Source organism: Homalodisca vitripennis, chromosome 3, assembly GCF_021130785.1.
Source record: "Homalodisca vitripennis isolate AUS2020 chromosome 3, UT_GWSS_2.1, whole genome shotgun sequence".
In the NCBI taxonomy this organism is placed as follows: domain Eukaryota; kingdom Metazoa; phylum Arthropoda; class Insecta; order Hemiptera; family Cicadellidae; genus Homalodisca; species Homalodisca vitripennis.
In genome coordinates, this window is record NC_060209.1 from 120,552,238 (window position 1) to 120,573,972 (window position 21,735).

The 21,735-nt window shown below is 32.2% G+C and overlaps 1 protein-coding gene across 3 annotated transcripts; it reads right to left on the bottom strand.

Moving 5' to 3' along the window:
• Positions 1–453: 453 nt before the first annotated feature.
• Positions 454–20,978, bottom strand: LOC124357443 (post-GPI attachment to proteins factor 2-like). 3 transcript variants are annotated; one of them, XM_046809255.1, is made up of 6 exons: positions 20,683–20,978; positions 14,765–14,847; positions 13,008–13,238; positions 12,002–12,248; positions 4,201–4,413; positions 454–2,763 (listed from the first exon to the last, which is right to left on the bottom strand). In XM_046809255.1, exons 3-6 carry the CDS (start codon positions 13,185–13,187, stop codon positions 2,606–2,608), a joined length of 798 nt encoding a protein of 265 aa, XP_046665211.1. In that variant the 5' UTR covers positions 13,188–13,238; positions 14,765–14,847; positions 20,683–20,978; the 3' UTR covers positions 454–2,605. The 3 variants fall into 3 exon arrangements, with proteins under 3 accessions (XP_046665211.1, XP_046665210.1, XP_046665212.1); XM_046809254.1 differs by lacking the exon at positions 14,765–14,847 and having other exon boundaries at positions 20,683–20,977; XM_046809256.1 differs by lacking the exons at positions 14,765–14,847; positions 20,683–20,978 and adding an exon at positions 17,346–17,652.
• Positions 20,979–21,735: the final 757 nt, after the last annotated feature.

Below are 21,735 nucleotides of genomic sequence, written 5' to 3' on the forward strand. Positions count from 1 at the left end.
AACTTATTCTATAATAGTGCCTACTATAACATGATCAGTAAATACCTTTTGGCGCAGGTCTAATTAAAAGGTCTGAAAGCAGGATTCCTTATAACAAAAATTTCACAGATTTTGAACTAAAGTTTTAAATAGAACAATCTTGAACGGTATTTACCATTCAACATGCTAATTTCACAGATTTAAGAATTTGTTTAAGAAATTTTCCTCTTACCTATTTAAATCTATGAACAAAATGTGGTTTCTTTAGCTTTACTAGTTTTAGAGATAATAATTTGTTATAAAAAATACAAAATGGCAGCTAGCAGCTAAACGAAGTATAAATTGGAAAAAAGTGATTCTTCATTTTTAGCTTAGAATCATACACAGACCTTTTTGTTACACCCTGTATATATATATATATATATATATATATATATATATATATATATATATATATATATATATATATATATATATACATACATATACATATATATATATGCAATGTAATACCAATATTTTTATGGTAATAATAGTGAATCAAGAGTGAATATGTTAACATAGGCATTTACTGACATTTTATCTATATTCATATATTATAATCTTAAACATCATATTTCAATGTAAACATACTGAAAAATATTACAATCATACTAAATAATATAGTAAACAAACTTAGCATAATGTTATATTGGATTTTGAATATCATTTGTGAAAATAAGTGAGGAATGTCAGATCTGGATCAGTTACAGCAAATATGTGCTACCAAATATGTAATGTTTTTATTCTTACATTGTCGGTCTCAGTCATTATACGATCAATTCACTCCAAGCAGAATAAACTAAAAACAATGTCAGGCAGCTGACTATCACATGTCAATTATGACAGGAAGTGAATGTTACTAGATGCTTTAAAAGTGAGTAATACCAATTAATTGAGTTTTTTTAACTGTTTCAGATTAAACCATTGCTGAATCTAGACATTTAACAAAATAATATTTATTACTATCATTGGAGTCCAAATTTGCCTGAATAAAAGTTAATTCACATTTTTTAACCTAAAACACAAATTGTCAATATATAGTTAGTTGGTCCTAAAGGGTTAGACGTTAACAAGATCTTCCCTAGTAAAACCAACTTGACCTATGGGTATTTGGTCTTGTCTCTTGTTTTAGGTCAACAAGAAATTCAAATCTGATGTCAACTGTAAATTTTTATACAGTATTGCAGACATTTTGTTTGGACTCATGTTAACTTTCAACAACATATTCCCTACCAAATGGAATTTAAAACTGTATAATTCTTTCTGATAACCCTTCATTTTGTATTGTACAAGTAATATTTAATGTATATACCCTATGGTAAAATTATTTAATTACAAACATCAATAGTAAATATATTTCCAAAGATAACAAAATATAACAGGGGACTAGAGTTTAAACAATATATCGTATAGTTAAGGAACTCTGTTCAGGTAAAATAATAACAATAACAAAATAAAAGAAGTAAAACGACACTTCATAATTAAAGTTTAAGTAATACTTAATTTGTTAATTAATAAAAAATTATTGTACTTATTTAAAAGATCCAATCCTCTTTTAATTTAATAACTTGGAACAACTATTTGAGCGGTATTGTTAAAATTACTTTTTAGTATCTATAGTGCAATATTTTCTGCAGCTATTCGAATGTTTCAATGTATATCATCAAGCAAATTTAACAGTATTTTCAGCTCAGTTATAAAAAAACTTTAATTAAGTAACAGTATTATTAGCCTTTGACTAGACAAAGAAGACTACTAAAACTGACTGCGTAGTATTTGGCGATCTTAAAACGTGAAATGTTTTGACTGAATCTTATAATCAGCCAACTCACCCTGCATAGATCGATTGATAGATCTTCATATACATTGAAAATAGTGATAAGCAAATTACATGTTAACACATTAACTTCCACGATAGTTCAACTGGAATGACGTCAGGATTGACATTCTGGTCTGATTGGACCGCTCGCTAGTAGTATTGTATTATTCACCACTAATACAGTCTGGCTGATGAGTACAGGATAATTATTATAATTAACAATAGCCATACCAAATGTAAATTGTCTGAGGTAATCACTTTATATTGCTACACTGATTCAACTCGTATGAATTTTACATGTTCTGTAACATTTTAAATCAATATGTTGTATTACCAGCTAATTTACTAAGTTTGTTTATTCAACAGCGTATTAATTGTTATGATTTCAACAAACATTTTAACAATAATAACCATGTTAGATTTGTATATTACAAATACAAATTACCCTACTCAATACTACAAATGACTCCTTTTCAATATTCAAATCTTTCACCATCACAACATAACAGAATGCCATGATTTTGTATATAGGAATCATTATGTATATAAAATTAAAACCCAATATGGGTTTAATACTGAATTTCTAAAATGATCCAGTAAATAGAATTGTGAACTATCTATATTTATGTTTTTCAGAGTGAGTTAGATGAAAATAACAGACCCAATCGCAATACACTCAGAAGGTACAACTAGGGGTTGTAGTTTACTATGAATTAACAATAAATATTCGATGGGGAAATTAATTCCAAGAACGTTTTGGTGATTTTAATCGAGTTTGATGTTGTTGGTCTGACGATGCATGGTAAGCGTAAGCCCCTTGGCGATGACCAGCTCCTCAGTGGGAAAGTCGAGGACCACTGTGACGTGGAAGGCCATGTTGGCAGAGGCGATGACATACTCGCATAGAGCGAACCAACTGAACGCTGCACACAATAAATTTGAGTTAGCATGCACTAAGTAGAACAAATTTAGTCCAAAGTTATTTATTTTTACTATTTCTATAACTAACAAATCATTTAAAAACATAAAATTATCAATTCTTTCTCTAATATTGAAACTGTTATGACTGCATGTCACACTACATATGATTGCAATACATATCTGAAATTTTCTCCAAAGTTCTGACTTTAAACCTTATGAACATGTTGCTAGACTGCCACGACATTCTAATCACACAATCCTCAGTCAGCTGGCTATATGAGCTGCCAGTTAAGTAAAGTCATAAATCAGGATATTGTTGGTAGTTGTGGTGACCAGCATGTCATGGAGAAGGGCAGGAGAAACAAGGTGCATAGCTGGAGTATCTGTCTCGATATGCGCACACTTACCTATGTTGTGACCTGCATGTCTTGGAGAAGGGCAGGAGAAACAAGGTGCATAGCTGGAGTATCTGTCTCGATATGCGCACACTTACCTATGTTGTGACACAGCAAATGGTGCTTAGCGAAGGAGATGAGCCCAGCAGTGGACAGAATGTATACAACAAACATCACTTTCTCGATGAGATACAAGATGCGCACACTTACCCATGTCTTGACACAGCAATGGTGCTTAGCGACGAAGATGAGGAGCTCGACAGTGGACATGACAACACTCCCTTGATGAGATATGCACACTTTTTTTTTGTTCTTTTAGGACAAGAAACTTATAAATTGCACTTAGTTCTGTAAGAACCTTAGCACTGCTTCCGGAGTGACAGGATATTTAGTATGGGTAAGGTTAGGGCGTAGGGGCCACCTCCTATCGAGATCCATGAGGAAGAATTAGGGCACTAATCTCAAAGTCATGTCTCCCCGGAAGAAGGGGAGGCCAGCTCTGAACCAGCCTCTCCAGTCAAAGCAGGCAGGGGGTGGCACACCCTTGTTGAGGCTAGCAAGAACCTCTGAGATTAGGGAACAAACCCCACCAACTCCAACAGTCATCTCCCACAGTAGACTAGACCTATCGAATTGCCCTTGAATCTCAGAATCTCGTCATTTGCGGTTAGTGATGTGCCGCTCCTGGACATCCATAAGGTTGCCCAGATTTAAGTGACACATCGGTTTTTGCTGTGCCCAGAGGTAGGTTCAACTGGAAGAGGTATAAACCAGCCAGAAGTGATCCCTGCTAGGTTATGTGCACACTTACCCATGTCGTGACAGAGCAGACAGTGCTTAGCGACAAAGATAAAGAGCCCGACAGTGGACAGAATGGACATGACAAAAACTCTCTCTTGATGAGATATGAGATGCGTACATTTACCTATGTCGTGACACAGCAGACGGTGCTTAGAGAAGCAGATGAGGAGGCCGACTGACAATGGACAGAATGGATACAACAAACAACACTTTCTTGATCAGATTCGAGATGCACACACTTACCCATGTCGTGACACAGCAGACGGTGCTTAGCAAAGAAGATGAGGAGCCCAACAGTGGACAGAATGGACGTGACAAACAACACTTTCTTGATGAGGTACGATATGCGCACATTCTCTGACATGGTGGGATGTACCAGTCGACTCACCTTCAGAGTCACCAGCATGTGTGATAACGAACACAACATGAACACTATAAAGATCTTTTCATGTACCGCTGTAACAAATGATCACATTCTGAGTATCAGTATATCCCAATATCTTTTTTATTAATTGTTGCAAACACACATACTACATAAATTATGTATAGATTGTAATGGAATGTAGTGTATGTGTGTGTACGTACATGTTTATGTGGTTATGAACAAACAATCAGATTGATTTTAGTATACCAATATATACCAGATCACCTAATACTTAACCAAGGGTGTAGTGGAGAAAACACACCTTTGAAAAGTTAGGTCTCAAATCTCTGGTGATGTAAAATTACAACATCTGAGTACATTTATGACGTATTTCAAAATTAACGTACTCTCTGTCACCCAAAACAGGCGATGGGGCTCAATGGGGATGGCACATTAGGTAATACGTCAAATTTAATGAGATAAAACCAACATCACCAAGAAAATCAATTGCCCACTTTATCCAAAATGAGAAGCATTTGAACAAAGATAAAGGTATAACTATAATTTGGCACTATATTAGATGGAACAAACTTAGAAACCTCTAATTTTCAAAAAATGTCTTCTTTAATTAAGAATGTTAAAATAAGGTATTAGACGATTAGGTTACTCTCTACAAACATCTATTATTGGGTAGAGGTGGAAAATATTGTTTATACAGGAAATTATGACTTTAGTTCTTTGTTAACTAGTTGTTACCACTTAAGTGGTTGGAAATGTCATAAACTACAATTGTGTACATAGACACATACAGACACACAATCGATTCTAAATAATTAAAAATCCTACTTAACTGGAATAACTTGTACTCTCTTCAGAAAATCTTGCAATAAAAAATTCTGAAGCTGTGTGTGACACAATATTTGGTTTATACAATTAATTGTTTCCTTTTGCATTTTTATTTGTTTACTCTTGTTCATAAGTACTCCAAGTGAAAAATTAATAAATATTATACAGCATGATGTGTATTAAATGTTACAATGTCCAATTTTGAAAAATTAGGTGGAAATCTTGAAATGGGCAAATGAAGGTAATGTACAATGTACGAAGAAGGAAACTAAATTTTCTTAGATGAAGAATGATGGTTCCGTAATTACGCAATACAGGGGGAAAAGATCAATTTAGGAAGCATAATGTTAAGAGAAAACGCTAAAAAGTTTTGCCAAAGCCTTGGGCCGTGAGAATTTTAATTGTATTAGAACTCTTTGAAAAGTGTTAATTTCATCGCTGGGTTCCATTTAAATACATAAAGTACACTGATGTAGTTTTTAATCATGGACTATTAAGATGGACACATTTTTTGTAGCTCTAATTTAAATACATAATTAAACATGATATAAAACAATATCACTTCATATTTTTACTTTATAAATTACTATTGAAAATGTTAACTTTTTAGTTATTTTCAAACCAAAACATTAATTATTAATGTAAATATTTTTTGACAACAAAATTAATTTTATTTATTGTATATAAATTTTGTTAAGTTATTTATTTGAATTTTTTGATTCCACATAATTTGAACAAAATTTAAATTTATGTGTCGATGATTGGTAATGCAACATCACAGGATTAGAACGCATACATCATAAAACTTATTCTTGTCCATGTAGAAATGAAGTTTCATAAAACATTTAAAGTGTACAGATGAAATCTTGCTCGAAATATCTTGTCACATAATATATTCAAATCCTGTTCATTAAATTTGGTTTCATATCAGAGTTTAATTAAATAGTAAAAGTCTATACACCAATTCACCATAAAATGATGTTTTATGTTGGGATAGTTCTTGGGAAAATTTCATATGACCAAGGTTTAAGCTGCGATTGCATTTGTCACATTTTTTTAAACAAGCCGAGAAAATGCGACGCTGTTGAGAAAAGCTCTTGCAAAATTGTGATTAATGTTAAAGTGAGAAAGAACTAAACGCGGAAAAAAGTATATCACATTTCGAAAATCAGTTTACAGCATTAACAACATTGTTTTTCATTGATTCATACTGTTCATTCAACATTCAACATTCATTATACTATAAGATCATACATTTTATCATCACATTTAATTTCATGTATATCAAATATTACAACACTGTGTGGCGCCACCGGTTGACAAACTGTCTGGTTGGAAGACGCTTGCCTACTCTCGGATCAAAAAGTATAGATACCCAAGTTTGAACATTAACCACAAACTAACTAATACAGCCACAATACAGGGGTTACATTGAACTTAAGCTGGTTAATTTCGGCGTCTATACGTATAAAGTAAATTATTTATAACCAAGTTTTGGGTCTGTAAGAATGTAAAAAGTTACTGATTTTGGTGCTTTACTACTAAACTGCAATTTTGAAAGTAAAATTATTCATTGTTAGACATACAATGGAGGCCCAGTGCACATATGAAAAAAGCAGATGGGAAATGGTCTAATATATTAAAACCATATTCATTTATTAAGGCTTCTTCTTGCACTTAAGGACGCAAGTGAACCGTGCATGATCGTCGGTGTGATGGTTCATGTGTTCCAACAAACATGAATCAGATGCAGAAAATCAACAAAATCTGTTGAACTTATGTTAAAGTTGTGTTGAAAACTATAGTTTTAAATTGTGGTTACAAAATTAAATTGCCTTTAAAATAAAAATAATAACTAAGCTCAATAACGTGACCAAAGCTGAGTTTTTTAGCTGAACCTGCTTGAGAATAAAAGTTAAAATGGTTTACAAACTGGTTCGACAACAACTTTTATCCATATAATTAAAACATTCTGAGATTAGATACTCTAAGTTAGTATTCTTGTATAAAACTTTGGTCTTAATCAGATTACAAGTTTTACTGGTTACGAATGTTCAAAATTGTAATTTGGTTAAAAAGCATTAAAAGAGGTACCATTTCTCATTCCTACTAACATAAAAAAATTTTAATTTAACTCCTGTATTTATCGCTCAATTAGTTAGTTTGTGGCCAACGTTCAAACTAGGTTATCTATACTTTTTGATGCAAGAGTAGTATCCAACGAATGGCCATGCTTGGTTCTATGACAGCAGTATTGATGCGCTGTAGGTGACACACATACCAACAAAAATGAAAGTTGTATACTTCTAAACGTCTTGTCTTAGTGTCTGTTACTAATACTAGAGATTTGAGGTTATGTTACACTCGTAGTCAAATTTTATTTTGAAATGTGAGACATTCGTAAAAGGTTCAGGATAGCCAATCTAAGCAATTTGTTAGTAATCTCTATTGAAGGTACTAATAAAAAAGAATCCATTTCAATAAGGGTTAAACATTGTTGTTTACAAAACAAAGAAGGCTTAATTAGGTTTTTTAAGTTACATTGATGTTAAAAGTAACTTTTTTTAATACAAAATAACTATACTATCTAATTTTAAATTAAGAGCAAACCTTTCTTCATTTGTGCCGACATGGGACCCTAGAGTCCAACGCACTCTTTCTTAAAACCCGACGTGTATATTTTCGTTTGATTTGTATAGTCGGTTTAGATTAACCACATTTGCAAGAGACTTATCAAATGTATCTTACGGCAATTTGGAATGGCCAAGAATGTTATTTACTACACTTTTTTGTTATATATATTTACTTTGATATGAGACGAAAATTAACAAAAAAATATGTACTTTTTTGTTTGATTCTAGATTATTTTTATTATTACCTTCAATCAATCATATGTTTTTTTGAGTAAAATAAAAAGCACGTACAGAAGATACTTTTTATTTACAGAAAAAAATATTACAAATTTAGTGTTTTTTCTTGAAACACTCCAGACACATGTGGGGTTCATTTGGGCAGTCAGCACAGAAGGTGTTAACTTTTTTGGCTTTGTTCCTTGCCTCCTTGGTTTCCACTTCAAGTACTTTTTCTTGGTAGCACAGAACACACCTCTTTCTAATTTTCAGTGCAGGTCCTTCCCTTTTCAAGAGTATGTGTTTTGGTGCTGGTCTTTTTCAACCTGAAATAAATTAAAAATTATAACTTTTTAAAATAAGGATAATCAATTACATAAGTAACGACTGTAAATTCAGTAATTTTTTATGTTTACTAGATTATAATAAAACCTAAGATATTTTAGTATTTTTAGTTGTGATAGTGATATTTTCAAATAATAATAAAATTATGAATTATTACAAATTTGAATAAAAAACCTAGCAAGGTCATAATTAGTACGCCTACCTGTTTGTTGAAGCGGTAATGGAGGAATAGGAGCAGGGGTGTCTTCACCTTTTATCAGATCTCGCAGCAGCACTTCCCTGAACTTGGTAATTTCCCACTTCTTTTGTCTATTTTCATTGAAAATGACAAGAGCATTAACTACGCTTGTTTCCAGCAACAGTTCCACTGCAACTTTCTTCTACCACTTTGTGGTCTTTCGAAGTGGTGTATAGTAAGATGAAAGTTGATCAGATAAATCAATCCTTTTCTTGGCTTAGTTATAAGCTATAACTGCTGTAGGTTTCAAAATAGGCTCTCCAGTTTTTTTTTTTTCTTTTTCCTGTAGGCACTAGATTTGCTGCATCTTCAACGCAAGTGGATATCATATTGATGATATTGACCCTCCATTTGTCCTGCCACTTGATTATCTTAACAGCATTAACATTTTCTTTTGCTTGCATCTCTCTCTTTCTTATATTTTCCTTGATGAAATTCTTAGGAGTTCCTTGCCTATCTCCTCGTAGCGTTCCACATACGTATGTTTTTTTGTTAAGCTAACTTTCTGCCAGAGGTATACTGTTATAAAAATTATCACAATAGAGAATTCTTCCTTCTCCATCCAACCCAGAAACTAGGTATTCAACAACCTTTTGAGCATGGCCTGTGGATCCTGTAAAATAATCTTTTCCAGCATAGATTTTCATCTTCCATGTGAATCCATTGGACGAGCAAAGTTTGTAGACTTTTACCCCATATTTGCTTGCCTTTTGTGGGTTATACTGCCTTAAAACGAGTCGTCCTCGCTAAGGTATCATACTCTCATCAACCATGATGGATTCGTCTGGACAAAACACTGCTTTGTACCGTTCATTTATTTTGTTAACAAGAGGTTTAATTTTTATTAACCTCGGTTCCATTCCAGCCTCGTCTTCATTATTATGAAAATGCTAACATTTTAGTATCATGACAAAGTGGTCTCTTGTCATAGTTTTTTTTCAATGATAGGCTTCTTATAAATATTATTTGCAGACCAATACAGTCTCAGTTCAGGTGCAGGGCTCAGTCCCATGATAATTATTATGTCCAGAAACTTCCTCATTTCTGATTGTGTGCAGTCCAGCCAATTTCTCATTATTGAACGTCTTTTTACAGGACCTAAATGTAATGTTTGGTGAGCAAATCGGTTTATTTCTTCTCCATTAAATATATTATATCATCTGTGACAAACTGCTGAAATACTTCAAATGGATTACACACGTCAAATTCGTACTGTAGGCCTGGTTTTCCTGTAAAAGGGTATTGGCGGGTTGTAAATGTACAGTCATTCCATGTATCTGAAGCTTCATTTTCGAGTTGACCTACAGGCTTTACATTGTTATCTATATTGAACTCGTTATCAGGTACAGATTGGTCAAATTGATCATCTGAGAGGTTGCCTATTAGGCCTACATCATCATATGCATTATTTTCTAAATAGTCACCATGTTCTGAAGAGCCTTCACTGTACGAATCCAGTTTGATGAAGGTACATATTCACTGCCAGAGTATTCAAAGTCTGTCAGTTCGGAAATATCTCTGTTCAAACCATCCTCAATATCTCTTTCGTACACAATCACAAACACCACACAATAATGTTCAACTAAAAATAAACTAAAAACATGTAACACTAAACTGGAACACAGCTACATAAAACTTTAGGTTCGGTGTGTCAGCTAGACCACAACCACATGTAGAATGAAGCTGACTTTGAGGTTATGTTCATGAGGCAGGCCGGAGGCAGTTGCAGCACACAGCTGTTTGGTATTTATTTATGTCTGAAGACAAAACGAGAGCGAAGCCACATGTCCCTCTAAAGCCCCACGATGGTCTCAATCAATATATTATTACTTCATCCCGGCATGGGTCTCTAGAGCCCCACGGCAAAAATACTTTAAAAAATACTCAATATATTTTACTAAAACGAGTATACTTTATGTTATGTACAATCAAAATTAAAGCATTTTACACAAAAAAAAAATTACGGTTTTTTGACATTATATACATAAGGCATGTTAAAAAATCGATAAAATCACGATCGTCGCAAACGTGTTAAGAAAAAACTTCTTTTTTAGTATACTTTTACAATAAATTTGATAATATATTTTCTAACTATACTGCTTTTAATAAAAACTCTGCACAAAGATCATTTAATTATTGAGGTTCTAATTATTGAACACTATATGTATTGATGTAAGAATTGGTTCTGGAGGCTAAGTATTATAGATCTTCAGACTGTTTTTTGATACGTATTATTGTAATCTCCCAGAATATCAATGCTATTAATATGTGCTACAAGACAAATATTTTTGCTAAAATGTCTGAAGAGCTTGTAACATTTGTGCTAAGAAAATTTTCATCTCAGCTTAAACCCTGCTTATGACTGTACTGAGTTTGTTTACATTTTATTTATTCTGCTATTTTCTCATTGCCTCAAGTTTACCCATAAAACCAATGTAAAAATAATCGCTAATCCTCAGCCAAATCTTACTGTGTTACATGTACCATTATCAGAACTCAATGTTCCTCTTACAGAAATTATACTTCATGCACAATTTCAAGTCCATAAGTCAGTTCATATGATGGGCCTTGTTACCACTCAGTCAAAAAGATTTTGTGTTTTTTATCTATCTTAATTTACTACACTATCAAATAAAATTGTATTCAAATATTTACAATAGATTGTAAGTAAAACAAAATTATAACAAGAAAGATGAGAACGAAAGTACAAATAAACATGATTGAAAGTGACATGTTTACAGTTTACATCAGCAGACAACTCACTCACTAGCTGGAACTTTCATTTTTATGATTTTTGCAATATCTTCTCAATAAAACTGAACTAATCCAATATGGAGGTTATGATATTATGTACAGTTCCGCCCACTTGATCGCATGTTGCCTGAGAGCCAATGAGTCTCATGTATTCATCTGAATCTCGAGCTAAGCTGTGTCAGTTATGTTTATTTTTGTTTTATGTTTAAATTGAATGTCAAATTTTTTGTGAAGCTCAGGGAAAGTTTTCATGAAATTGCTGATGATATGTTCAGAGCTGTGTACGGTGATAGTGCTCTAAATAAAACATCAGTTTTTAAGTAGATAGTGTTTTAAAGATGACCGAGAAGTTGCCAAGTACAATTCAAGTAAATTTGAACATCTTATATTGATGAAAAATTCTTTGTCCTTATTTGTACTACAGATCACAAAAACACTGTGTGAACAATTGCTATTTTAAAACGATCTGAATGATTTTAAATGGATCATATTGTAAGTACAACACCCATAATTTTGTTTCCCTCTTCTCTCCCCCATTTCCATTCCTTTTCCAGTTTGTTTCCATGTATGCCCATGATAATCGAAAATGGCAGTGTGATTACGACTGAAATTAGACAAAATCTGTAAAATGCGTGATGTGGAACTCACGATAATTCTCCTTGTTGGAGATGTATGTGACGCCACAGAGAGAGGCAATCTCGGTGATGTTGAGCCAATAACACAGACTGAGCAGGCGTTGACTGTGGCTGCTGGAGGTCAGCCCCTTATAATAGGCATGGTAGATGCTAGCAATCAGCAGTCGGGGGCCGATATGCAGAGCAACACAGATCCGCCACAGGTAGCGCTGTGGGCTCACCCCTGTGATGGCACTGATTGACGGTATTATGTTGTAAACCTATGAATCAATAATCCAATTACATCAGACAACTGATTTTTTTTATATTCAGCTATTAAGTAATGTAATGGACATAAATTTAACAAAATTGATTACCTATATTTTTAAAGTTTAATAAATGACTAGGAGAAAACTTTACTTTCAAACAGCAGCTATAGTTAATCCGTATTTTTTCAACAATACATATTAACATACTTACGTGCCACTGAAATTCATAATTTTTACAACAAAAGAAATAATGTCAGGATATGTGAATTTGGACATCTATATTTTTATAGAGTACTTAGAAAGTAAAGATAAGATCGTTTTTCGTAACAATAGTTACAAAAAAACTTTAGTAATTTGAATCTATACTGTAATGTTTGTTGGTCAATTTTGTTGAAAAAGAATACATATCTATGGCAAATAACTACAAATAGGTGTACAGTGTTGCTGTACTGGACATCTGTGAGATTTTTTTTTATAACAAAATAATGAATCTACGGTAGTCTGAAGATTGCTTAGTTTTATTAGTATTTTTTTTGCTTCACAAACATGTCTCCTCCAAATAAAGCACTACTAACAATGGGTATACTACAACCTATCTAAACCTTCCTAGATGCTCTAACATAATAGATTTAACATAATAAGTTTCATTTGTTGGAAATAACATATTGGCCAAAATTGTATAAAAAGGATTTGTTTGTAAAAAATGACCTTGAAATTTTGCATCATTGTATCAAAATCTCAGAGTTTATTTAAGAGAGATAAAAGACCAACCCGACAGTGAGTCTCATGTATCTCGTCCGGCTGGAATATATAAGCTGTGATGAAGCAGAAGACTAGGGCACACAGAGGGAGAGATACGGTGACCAGACACAGCTGACGGAAGCTCAGTAGCAGGTGAACAGCTGGCCGCTCCCTCAGTCCTTCCTGCGCCTGTGACATGATACCATCCATCTCGGGTCAGGTGAGGGCTGCTACTCCCATACTGTCCATCAGTGACACCAACTATAAGTACATACAGAATCATGAGAAAAGGATAGTACGAGTAGTGTTGAAAATGTTCAGATGAATTGGTAACAAAGACGAGATACGTATTAATTATGCAATCAGATTTAATATTATACTAAACGACTCAAGTGTTATAAAAGGTAAATCGCTTTGCAAATTATTTTGACAATATAACACAATTTAATAATTGTCTTCTCTACTTGTTCCACATATTAAAATTAGTCCTACATCACAACTTATTTAGATAATCATTGCTTATACAGTAATCATATTTTATGCACATTCCTATATCTTGGTTCAGTTTAATTAACAAATTTAATTATAAAGGCTCTTGTGGGTTATGTAACAGCCTTAATTAGCTTAACCTACAATAGTGTTTTTGCCAGTAATTCCTCTTTAATTAATTAATTAATTATATAGTTAATTTACAATACTAGGTATTATTAATAATACTTTGGCTTTGCTAAAAATATTTCATATAAATTTTCTAATGTATAATAGAATAAATGTATGTAGAATAGCTGATGATTGTAGTAGTACTTTGTAAAGTTTAATTAATGCTGATAGTTCCAATCAGAACTTTTACTTTTTTCACATTTCAAAACCAAGATGGAACAGCATAGGCTGCATGTTTAATGGAGAGCGTGTTTAAGAATATGTGAACTTTGGATACTGGGTGACCAGTTTAAACTAGTCTTCTTCAAATGAAGCAGAGCACTGCTTGGATTGGTTTTAGATCTATGTTGCTTGTCGGAACACAAATGAGTGTAAATAACATAAATAAATAATGAAATCAAACGAGTCTTGTATGCCTTACAATTTGGAGGTTTGTTCACAAATCAAAGAAAAAGCTACAAAGAGTGATTTTGGCTCTGTAATGCTCATAACTTGAAATAGGTAAAGGTGACACAAAGGCTTCCTAATAAAAGTCCAAGCAATTCTGATGACTGAGTAACAGCCAACATAAATACACACCTTATACAGACAAACCTCCACCGTGTACAGGATACAAATGTGATTTTGAGAAGGAAGTATGCGAGTACCACCCTCGTCCAGTAACCCTTTGGTTAACAAAGGGATCATAAGAGGCGATATACTCCCGGTTTGTAATGGTATACTTAAGAAAACCAAAGGACCAGTATCATGCTCTCTAAACACTTTAATGGTTTTCCTTTAACAGAATTAATAACAAGGGATTTTGTGGCAGTAGCAGGAGTTACCACCCATCAATGGGATATGAGGTACTTTACTCAACATACCTCCCATATCCATCTACAAAATGTCCACAACTAGATGTGGAAAGACTATTTTTCACTATTGCATATGGAAAATGGAGACACTGGTCTTATGATGTGACATCAATGCCTATTAATAATTCTGGATTAGTTCACCAACACTAACAATAGAGGTGAATAGCTTCTTGAGATTACTCTTATATTTGATATAAATATTATAGCCAATATATGAGTCAAGCCTACTTTTAATATAAAAATTATAAATGTGGTTTTAGATATTGACATTACCTTAATCTATAGTCTCAGTGATATAAAACTGGTTTGAAGGCTTTCCTGCAGGACCATAGTTTGGAGGTTTGACTTAGAGGCTACTGAAACAGTGACCTATAGGTTATTCCAAATTAACTAACTGGAGGGGATATAGAAAGTCTCTAGCAGAAGGGTTACCAGAGGTGAGTTCCTTTGAGAAACATGAATACTAAATTGAAAGGTTGGCTTAACCGGTAGAAAATGTTGAAATAAAGCCTTATAACCAAATTTAATTTCCTCTTAAAAATAATAGGTTAGAGAAAAATGTTTTTAGGCAAATGAACTCAGAATATCTTTAAGAAAAGCAAAGTATTAATAAGGATGTTTGCTGAAGGGGCTTTCGAAACGGTAGTCATATGCTTCAATAGAAACAGCAATGATGTAACTGTTAATTGGTCGGTAGTAGTACTTTTAACAGTTAGCCATTGGTTTGAAGGCTTTCCTGCAGGACCATAGTTTGGAGGTTTGATTTAGAGGCTACTGAAACAGTGACTAAGGTCAGAGAGAAAACTACATTTTCTGGATTCCCGAACACCAAGTGCCAAAACATTTTTCAGTAGAGTAAAAACTATATATGCTTCATTGAAAACTCATAAGCAACAGTTGTAGTTATGGATATGTTTACATGTGTACTTATATTCATATGAAGTCATTACATCATATGATTAACACTTTTCACATAGTTTTGGGCTAAGTCTTAGAAAATATTAATTTTAAATTAATACAATTATTTTAAAGGTTTGTATGGAAATGTAACCACAAACTTAAACATGTGTAGATACTGATTGGTCTAAGGCTGCAACCATTACAAAATTAGCACTTTAAGAGTACCTTAAATAAGGATTTGCAATTGAGATATCTTATATTATTGTCTCTAATGAATGGAACAGAATTTACTGAACATACACTACTTAATGCTTGTAATGAATGACAACTATGTAGAAGAGATTCCAAGAATCTAGCCTCTGGAGGAGTACATTTATCTTGGCTAGGAATCATCATTTTGGCTAGTTGTACTAAAGTTAAAGATAACCTTTATGAGCGAATCTGGCAAGTGATCTGAGGTTGAGAAAGTACCGATCGGAAATGCCCCTGACCATCAGTATGGGCTTGGGTGGTGCCTTTGGCGCTACTCCGCACTTCTGGGGAAATAGATAAATATCCCTCTAGATGGTACTTAAATTTTCAAGCTCAAGTCACATGAGTTCTACATTATAATACATACATATTTATTTACCTACTTGTATAACCTAATGACAAATAGTGAATAGAGATAGAGTAGACTACTTCTTGCCAACATTGTTTCCTTTTAGGAGGCAGAAAACAAGAACCAATCGTCATAGTCACATGTAATCAAAGTAAGTCAAATAGCCTTGTTCTTTCTAATAATGTAGTTATTTTAGGTCCCCAGTAAGAAAAATTCTTCCAAAAAATGATGGCCTCAGGATAATACCAAAGTACCCATGGATGTTTCTGCTGTGACTTGTGGCACTCGTATCTTCCTTCCTCCCACCCCTGGTTGAATATACTTGGTTTTTGACTTTTCCATTCTAACTGAGTTTAGGTGAATCGTTATCTCTGTACAACCCTCTTGTGCTGATATAAAATTAATCATTTGATACAATCTATCCCAAGTTAAATATTTTAATTATTTAATATGGAATGTAACAATTATTCCCCATGACTTCACATAATGTTTCTCCTTTTAAATAATTGGTCTTAATATATTTGGATTTGATTCTTCATAAAATATTAAAATTGTAGGATCCATGTGTCTGTATGGACACTGACCCTTTAAGTACCAACATTTCACCTTCTCGACAATATCTAGATGTTCCTCACAGTCATTCAAAATCGTCCATAATTCAATTTATAAATATGAGCAGTAATGACCATCATGAGATAATTTTAATTATTTATTAAATGTTACTTGAATTATTGTGTTTGTAAAATTAACTTGATTTTTTTGTCATACCTTACATATTAGAACTGTCACAACAGATGATTTTATTTTTGTTACAATTACTCAAACCTGTATCCACAAATCACAATCCTAATAATACTATAAATGTGAAAGTTCCTTTGTTTGTTTTGCTTTCACGCATAAACTGTTCAACTGATTGCACTGAAATTTGACATGGACTTTCTTCTTAGGGTTCCTGGGATAAATATAGGTCTATTCTTATTTAGAAAATCCCTCCGGGATACTCCCCATCGGTCTTTAAAGTAGTAACAAAATCCCACCTTAGTCTCTAAAAGTTGTGAAATATTTATTAAAAGAGCATTTCTTAAATTTATCCTAGGCACCAATGCAATACAATATATCTTTTCTATGAACAAAGACATTACTGAAAATAAATTAACTCATTAAAAATTGTTGTACGATGATAGCATAAAGTAAAGAGCAATTTTATAAAGCAAATTAAGGTGATTGACAGTAAGAAGATTACAATAGACATTGCTGACAAATGTTCACTATGTTATTTAGCTTGTATTTGAAGGCGATGGTAATCAAGCTCTACCATGGAATCTTATTTAAATTTATTAAAATGGCACTCACATAGTTTAAAATAACCAATGAATCTACCAAAAATTTGTCAATTAATAGGAACTAGCATTATTGGCCACTGACAATAGAAAGTATTATAAATATCTAACATGAAAAATTGCATTATTATGAAAACAAAGATTTTACGTATTTATGAACATGTGGTATGCAATATACAAACAAAACATACAAGACCTACCACTCAATCAGTATGACTACACATATGTACACATCATGTTTACTGTAAAATTTGTTGTGTATTCCATTAGAATAATTACTTTATGATTAGATATTAATTTGTTTGTTTAGTGATAAAATGGCTTTGCTGTTCACACAAAAAATAAGATAAATAGCACTAAATAATTTTACATGGAACTTTTTAAACCCTATATCTAATAATTAATTAAATCTTTTTGAATATTCTTACATACAATTATATAAAATTATGAATTGAAAGTGTAAGAATTTAGTACATTAAATCTTAACTATTCCCAATAAATCACAGGTTCAATTCCATGGAAGTCAATGCAATTTTGAAAATGGGTTTGGACTGTTCTCTCTTAAACACGTTTAACATAATTTCATTTATAATGCTATTAGCATAGAAAGAACTCCCTTAAATATAAAATAAAACATCATTAGTATTTTCTTTCATCACTAGAGATGATCATGAATATCAACCTAATCACACACCAAGGGTTTGGATTTTTCTTCTACATATGTTACAAACCAAGTTTTTTAACACCAGCCCATCTTCTGCTGAACAATTAAATGTAGTAGTTTGTTTTAATCAGTAAATTACATACCTTTTTTAAGTTGCCACCAATAATGTTTTATGACTCGTTATTAAATTAACCCTGTAGAAATTAGGCAGAATATGATATGTGGACCTGGTGTTTATATTGCTTGGTAAAATCATTTAATACATCAAGTAACAGGACTATTGATATGTATTGTTAATATTGTTATATTTAAATGTTAAACATTCAAAATTTAGACATTTTCATAAATTCCCGACTTTTTGGAATCTTCCCGGGCCAGAAAAATATTCCCGGCGCACATCACTAACTAGATTGCAATGCGCAACCGTTTTTGAAAAGTGGTTTAAATGGTTCTCTGGAGATATCCTTACTTCTTTCTATATAGGGGTTTTCATCTCCAGTCCAAAGTACTGAAGTCAGGTAAAACACTGTTTGTCATCTTTTACAGCTACTCTGTGTTAATTTTGTAAATTAAACCGTCATTATTTTAGTTGTAAATAATTGTTCAAACAGATATTATGTCTGCAGGTTGAATTTGTGTTTACAGTTGATACATATCATAAGTTATGGTTTAAATTAATTAATCAACATCATTTAATAATAACCATCAATAGATGGTTCTAACTTTATTATAGCCTATCATTTATTAATATTGAAATATAAAAACTCATCGTTTATTAATATATACATATAAAAACTATGTCTGCATATTATATTCCAAAAAACTAAAAGTGATAAATTCTTATATTTTTAAAATTAAAAATGTGGATTTATCACTATGTCCATTAAGGTAGTAATTACTGTATTGTTATCAATAATTATATTAATTTTTTAATGAGCTATTGATATATTATATTATTAATTAATAACAGCCTTCCAAATCTGCAAATCTCACTATCAGAAGGTTAATTAAATAAGCATTTAACTTATATGACAATTTTGAGAGAGTATTTTTCAAAACTAGCTGAATTTATCAAAGCAAGGAGAGAGAGACTAGGTCTACACCTATGTTTACATTAAGTTTAATCATAGGGGTAGGGTCCAATAAGCGGACCCGGTTTTTTATATCGAAATTGGCAAACGATATTACTTAATCATAACCATCGATATAATCAATCGATACTGATTAATTATTTTTAACAATTAACTTAAATAATCTATATGAACAGCTGTAAACACTTTTAAATAATACAATTAAGGTAATATTTTAAATTTCACATAAGTAACGTTGTGTATTAAAAATGGCTGTCAATCTTAGGAAGCTTCACGAAATTGCTTTAAAAGACGATAAAACATGTTTTTTATGGCTTCAGAATGTTGGGTTACTACCTAAGAATCCATTATGTGATATTTGTGGAAAGGTAACAAATGTAACTGTCAGAGGAGCTAACATGGTCGTCTTCAGATGCAAAAAAAGAAGGTAATGGTAAAGGTTATTTGTTACATCATTAAATTCACATTTTAATTTAAAACATATGATTGTTATTACTTTTATATCGATTGATAGTCTATGATTCGATATGCGAATATTAGGTATCGATGATTATATTCTTCGATATAAAAAAACCGGGTCCGCTTATTGGACCCTACCCAAGCATAGATTTAATATTTAGCTTATACTAGCTAAAGAAACTAAAACAAAATAATATATCCAATTATTAAACTTACTAGGCCTTGGCTACACAAAACGACTTTGGTTTAGGGAACCCAGATTGTTGCATTAAAAATTGATCAGAAATAAGGAAGTTATGACAGTTGGCTCAAATAGCCAGATTAGCTCTCGGGTAAGCCATTCGGCCCTTAGGTAGGGTGGTCAGTCCTTAGGTAGGGCAGAACTGCCCCAACTTTGGTCCTAGGATAGGTCTGACAGTGAGGTAATTAGGCAGATAGGCTTACTTCAAATAAGAACAATTAAAATATAAACAATACTATTGCTTATGGCAGTTGGTCCTCATATAAAGTTCGACAATCCAGGTTAGGTGAGTTTTAATCAATTTACAATTATTCGCTATCTTCTCCCCAGAATCTGATTCCTCTAGTTTGTTGATGTTAAGTTAGTAAAGTTATACATATTAGGCTTTTAATATAAATGTTTTGATACTTTTTAACACTTTCATAACTAAAATTAGTGGCAATAATGACAATTTACATACTTAAGAATATTTTTAAGGTGGTTTTAGATATTTTTCATGGGTATCTCTATCCTCAATATTTGCCCCCGTATGCCTTGATATCACTGATAGCCCATTGCAATGAGACACAATTGCATAAAATGTACCTAGGATCATGCATAACAGGCCTGTATATTAATTTAGATACACAAGTTTTTGAGTGGACTTATCAACCTACTTTCAGACTCATATCCTCAGACAATTTGCAAAGAGAGGATATGTTTAGTATAACCAACTGTAATTAATAAATAATTAACTTAAGTATATAGGGCAGTTATAATGGGCAACTTTATTTTCCAGTACCTCAATTCTCACTGAAGCCCTATGAATAACCTTATAATTGAGTATAATGTATTATATAAACATCATGAATTATGACGGTTTTTAATAAGTTGTATAAACCCATGTTAGGCCTACCTTGTCATTAGATAAAAGAATAAAATTATAGACAAGCCAAGCGCAGTTTGACTAGCGATATTAGATTATAAATCCTGAGAGAATTAAATATAAAGAAGACATATATGAATAAAACATGTTAAATGAGAAAATGTCCTCCACACATATGAATATCACCAAAAGCTATTATTTTTGGATCTAGTTAAGTTTATTAGGGCTATTTATAAACCAAACACAACATTTTTCCATCCGTAAACGCACCAAAACCAACGAAAACCTAAACATCAAGCGAAGCAGACGAGAATAATCAGTGGACAATTGACAGATTTGCAGCTTATGGGGAAGTTGAGATTTCAGCCAATAACGTTTTATATTATTTAACAACAATTTGTTTATTAACAGGTCATACTATATGAATTGTACACATTGTGATCTACATTTTTCACAGACAGAACAAAGTTATCATCGAACCAAATATAATTACTACCTACGTTTATGAGTTGTCATGTTCTACCAATAATAAAAACTATATTGAAAAAACAATATTGTAGAAAAAATTAAATTAACTTTGAATTATACATTTTTTAGAAATTTTTGTCTGTAAGGAGAGAGCCATGCAAATCTTTTAGATTATGATTTGTTTCAAAAACATTATATCTGTGGTTTTTATATAATAGTATATTCCTGTTTTCACTGATTAAATGTTTTTGTGAGTATTTATTTCTTGGCTAATAGTTTGTATTTACATAAAACTACATATGTATGTATAATTATTCTAGGGTTAACATATACACATATCGCTCGCTTCGGAGAGGACGTCAGGGCATTGATGCTGGGGACTTGGGATAAAGCGATTGGCAGAATAGAGAGTTTTACTTGTGGCATTGAAAAGCAGAGTGTGTCTGATAATAATAGTGGGAGTGTGTTTACAGTAGTTAAAATAATTATTGAGGATTGTTTGTTAAAACTAAGATATATTATATACATACTTCTAAATAATTCTAATGGTACAGAAATAAAAGTACGTTTAGTTAGTAATATAAATATCTTAGTTTACTTTTTATGAGGTGAAGT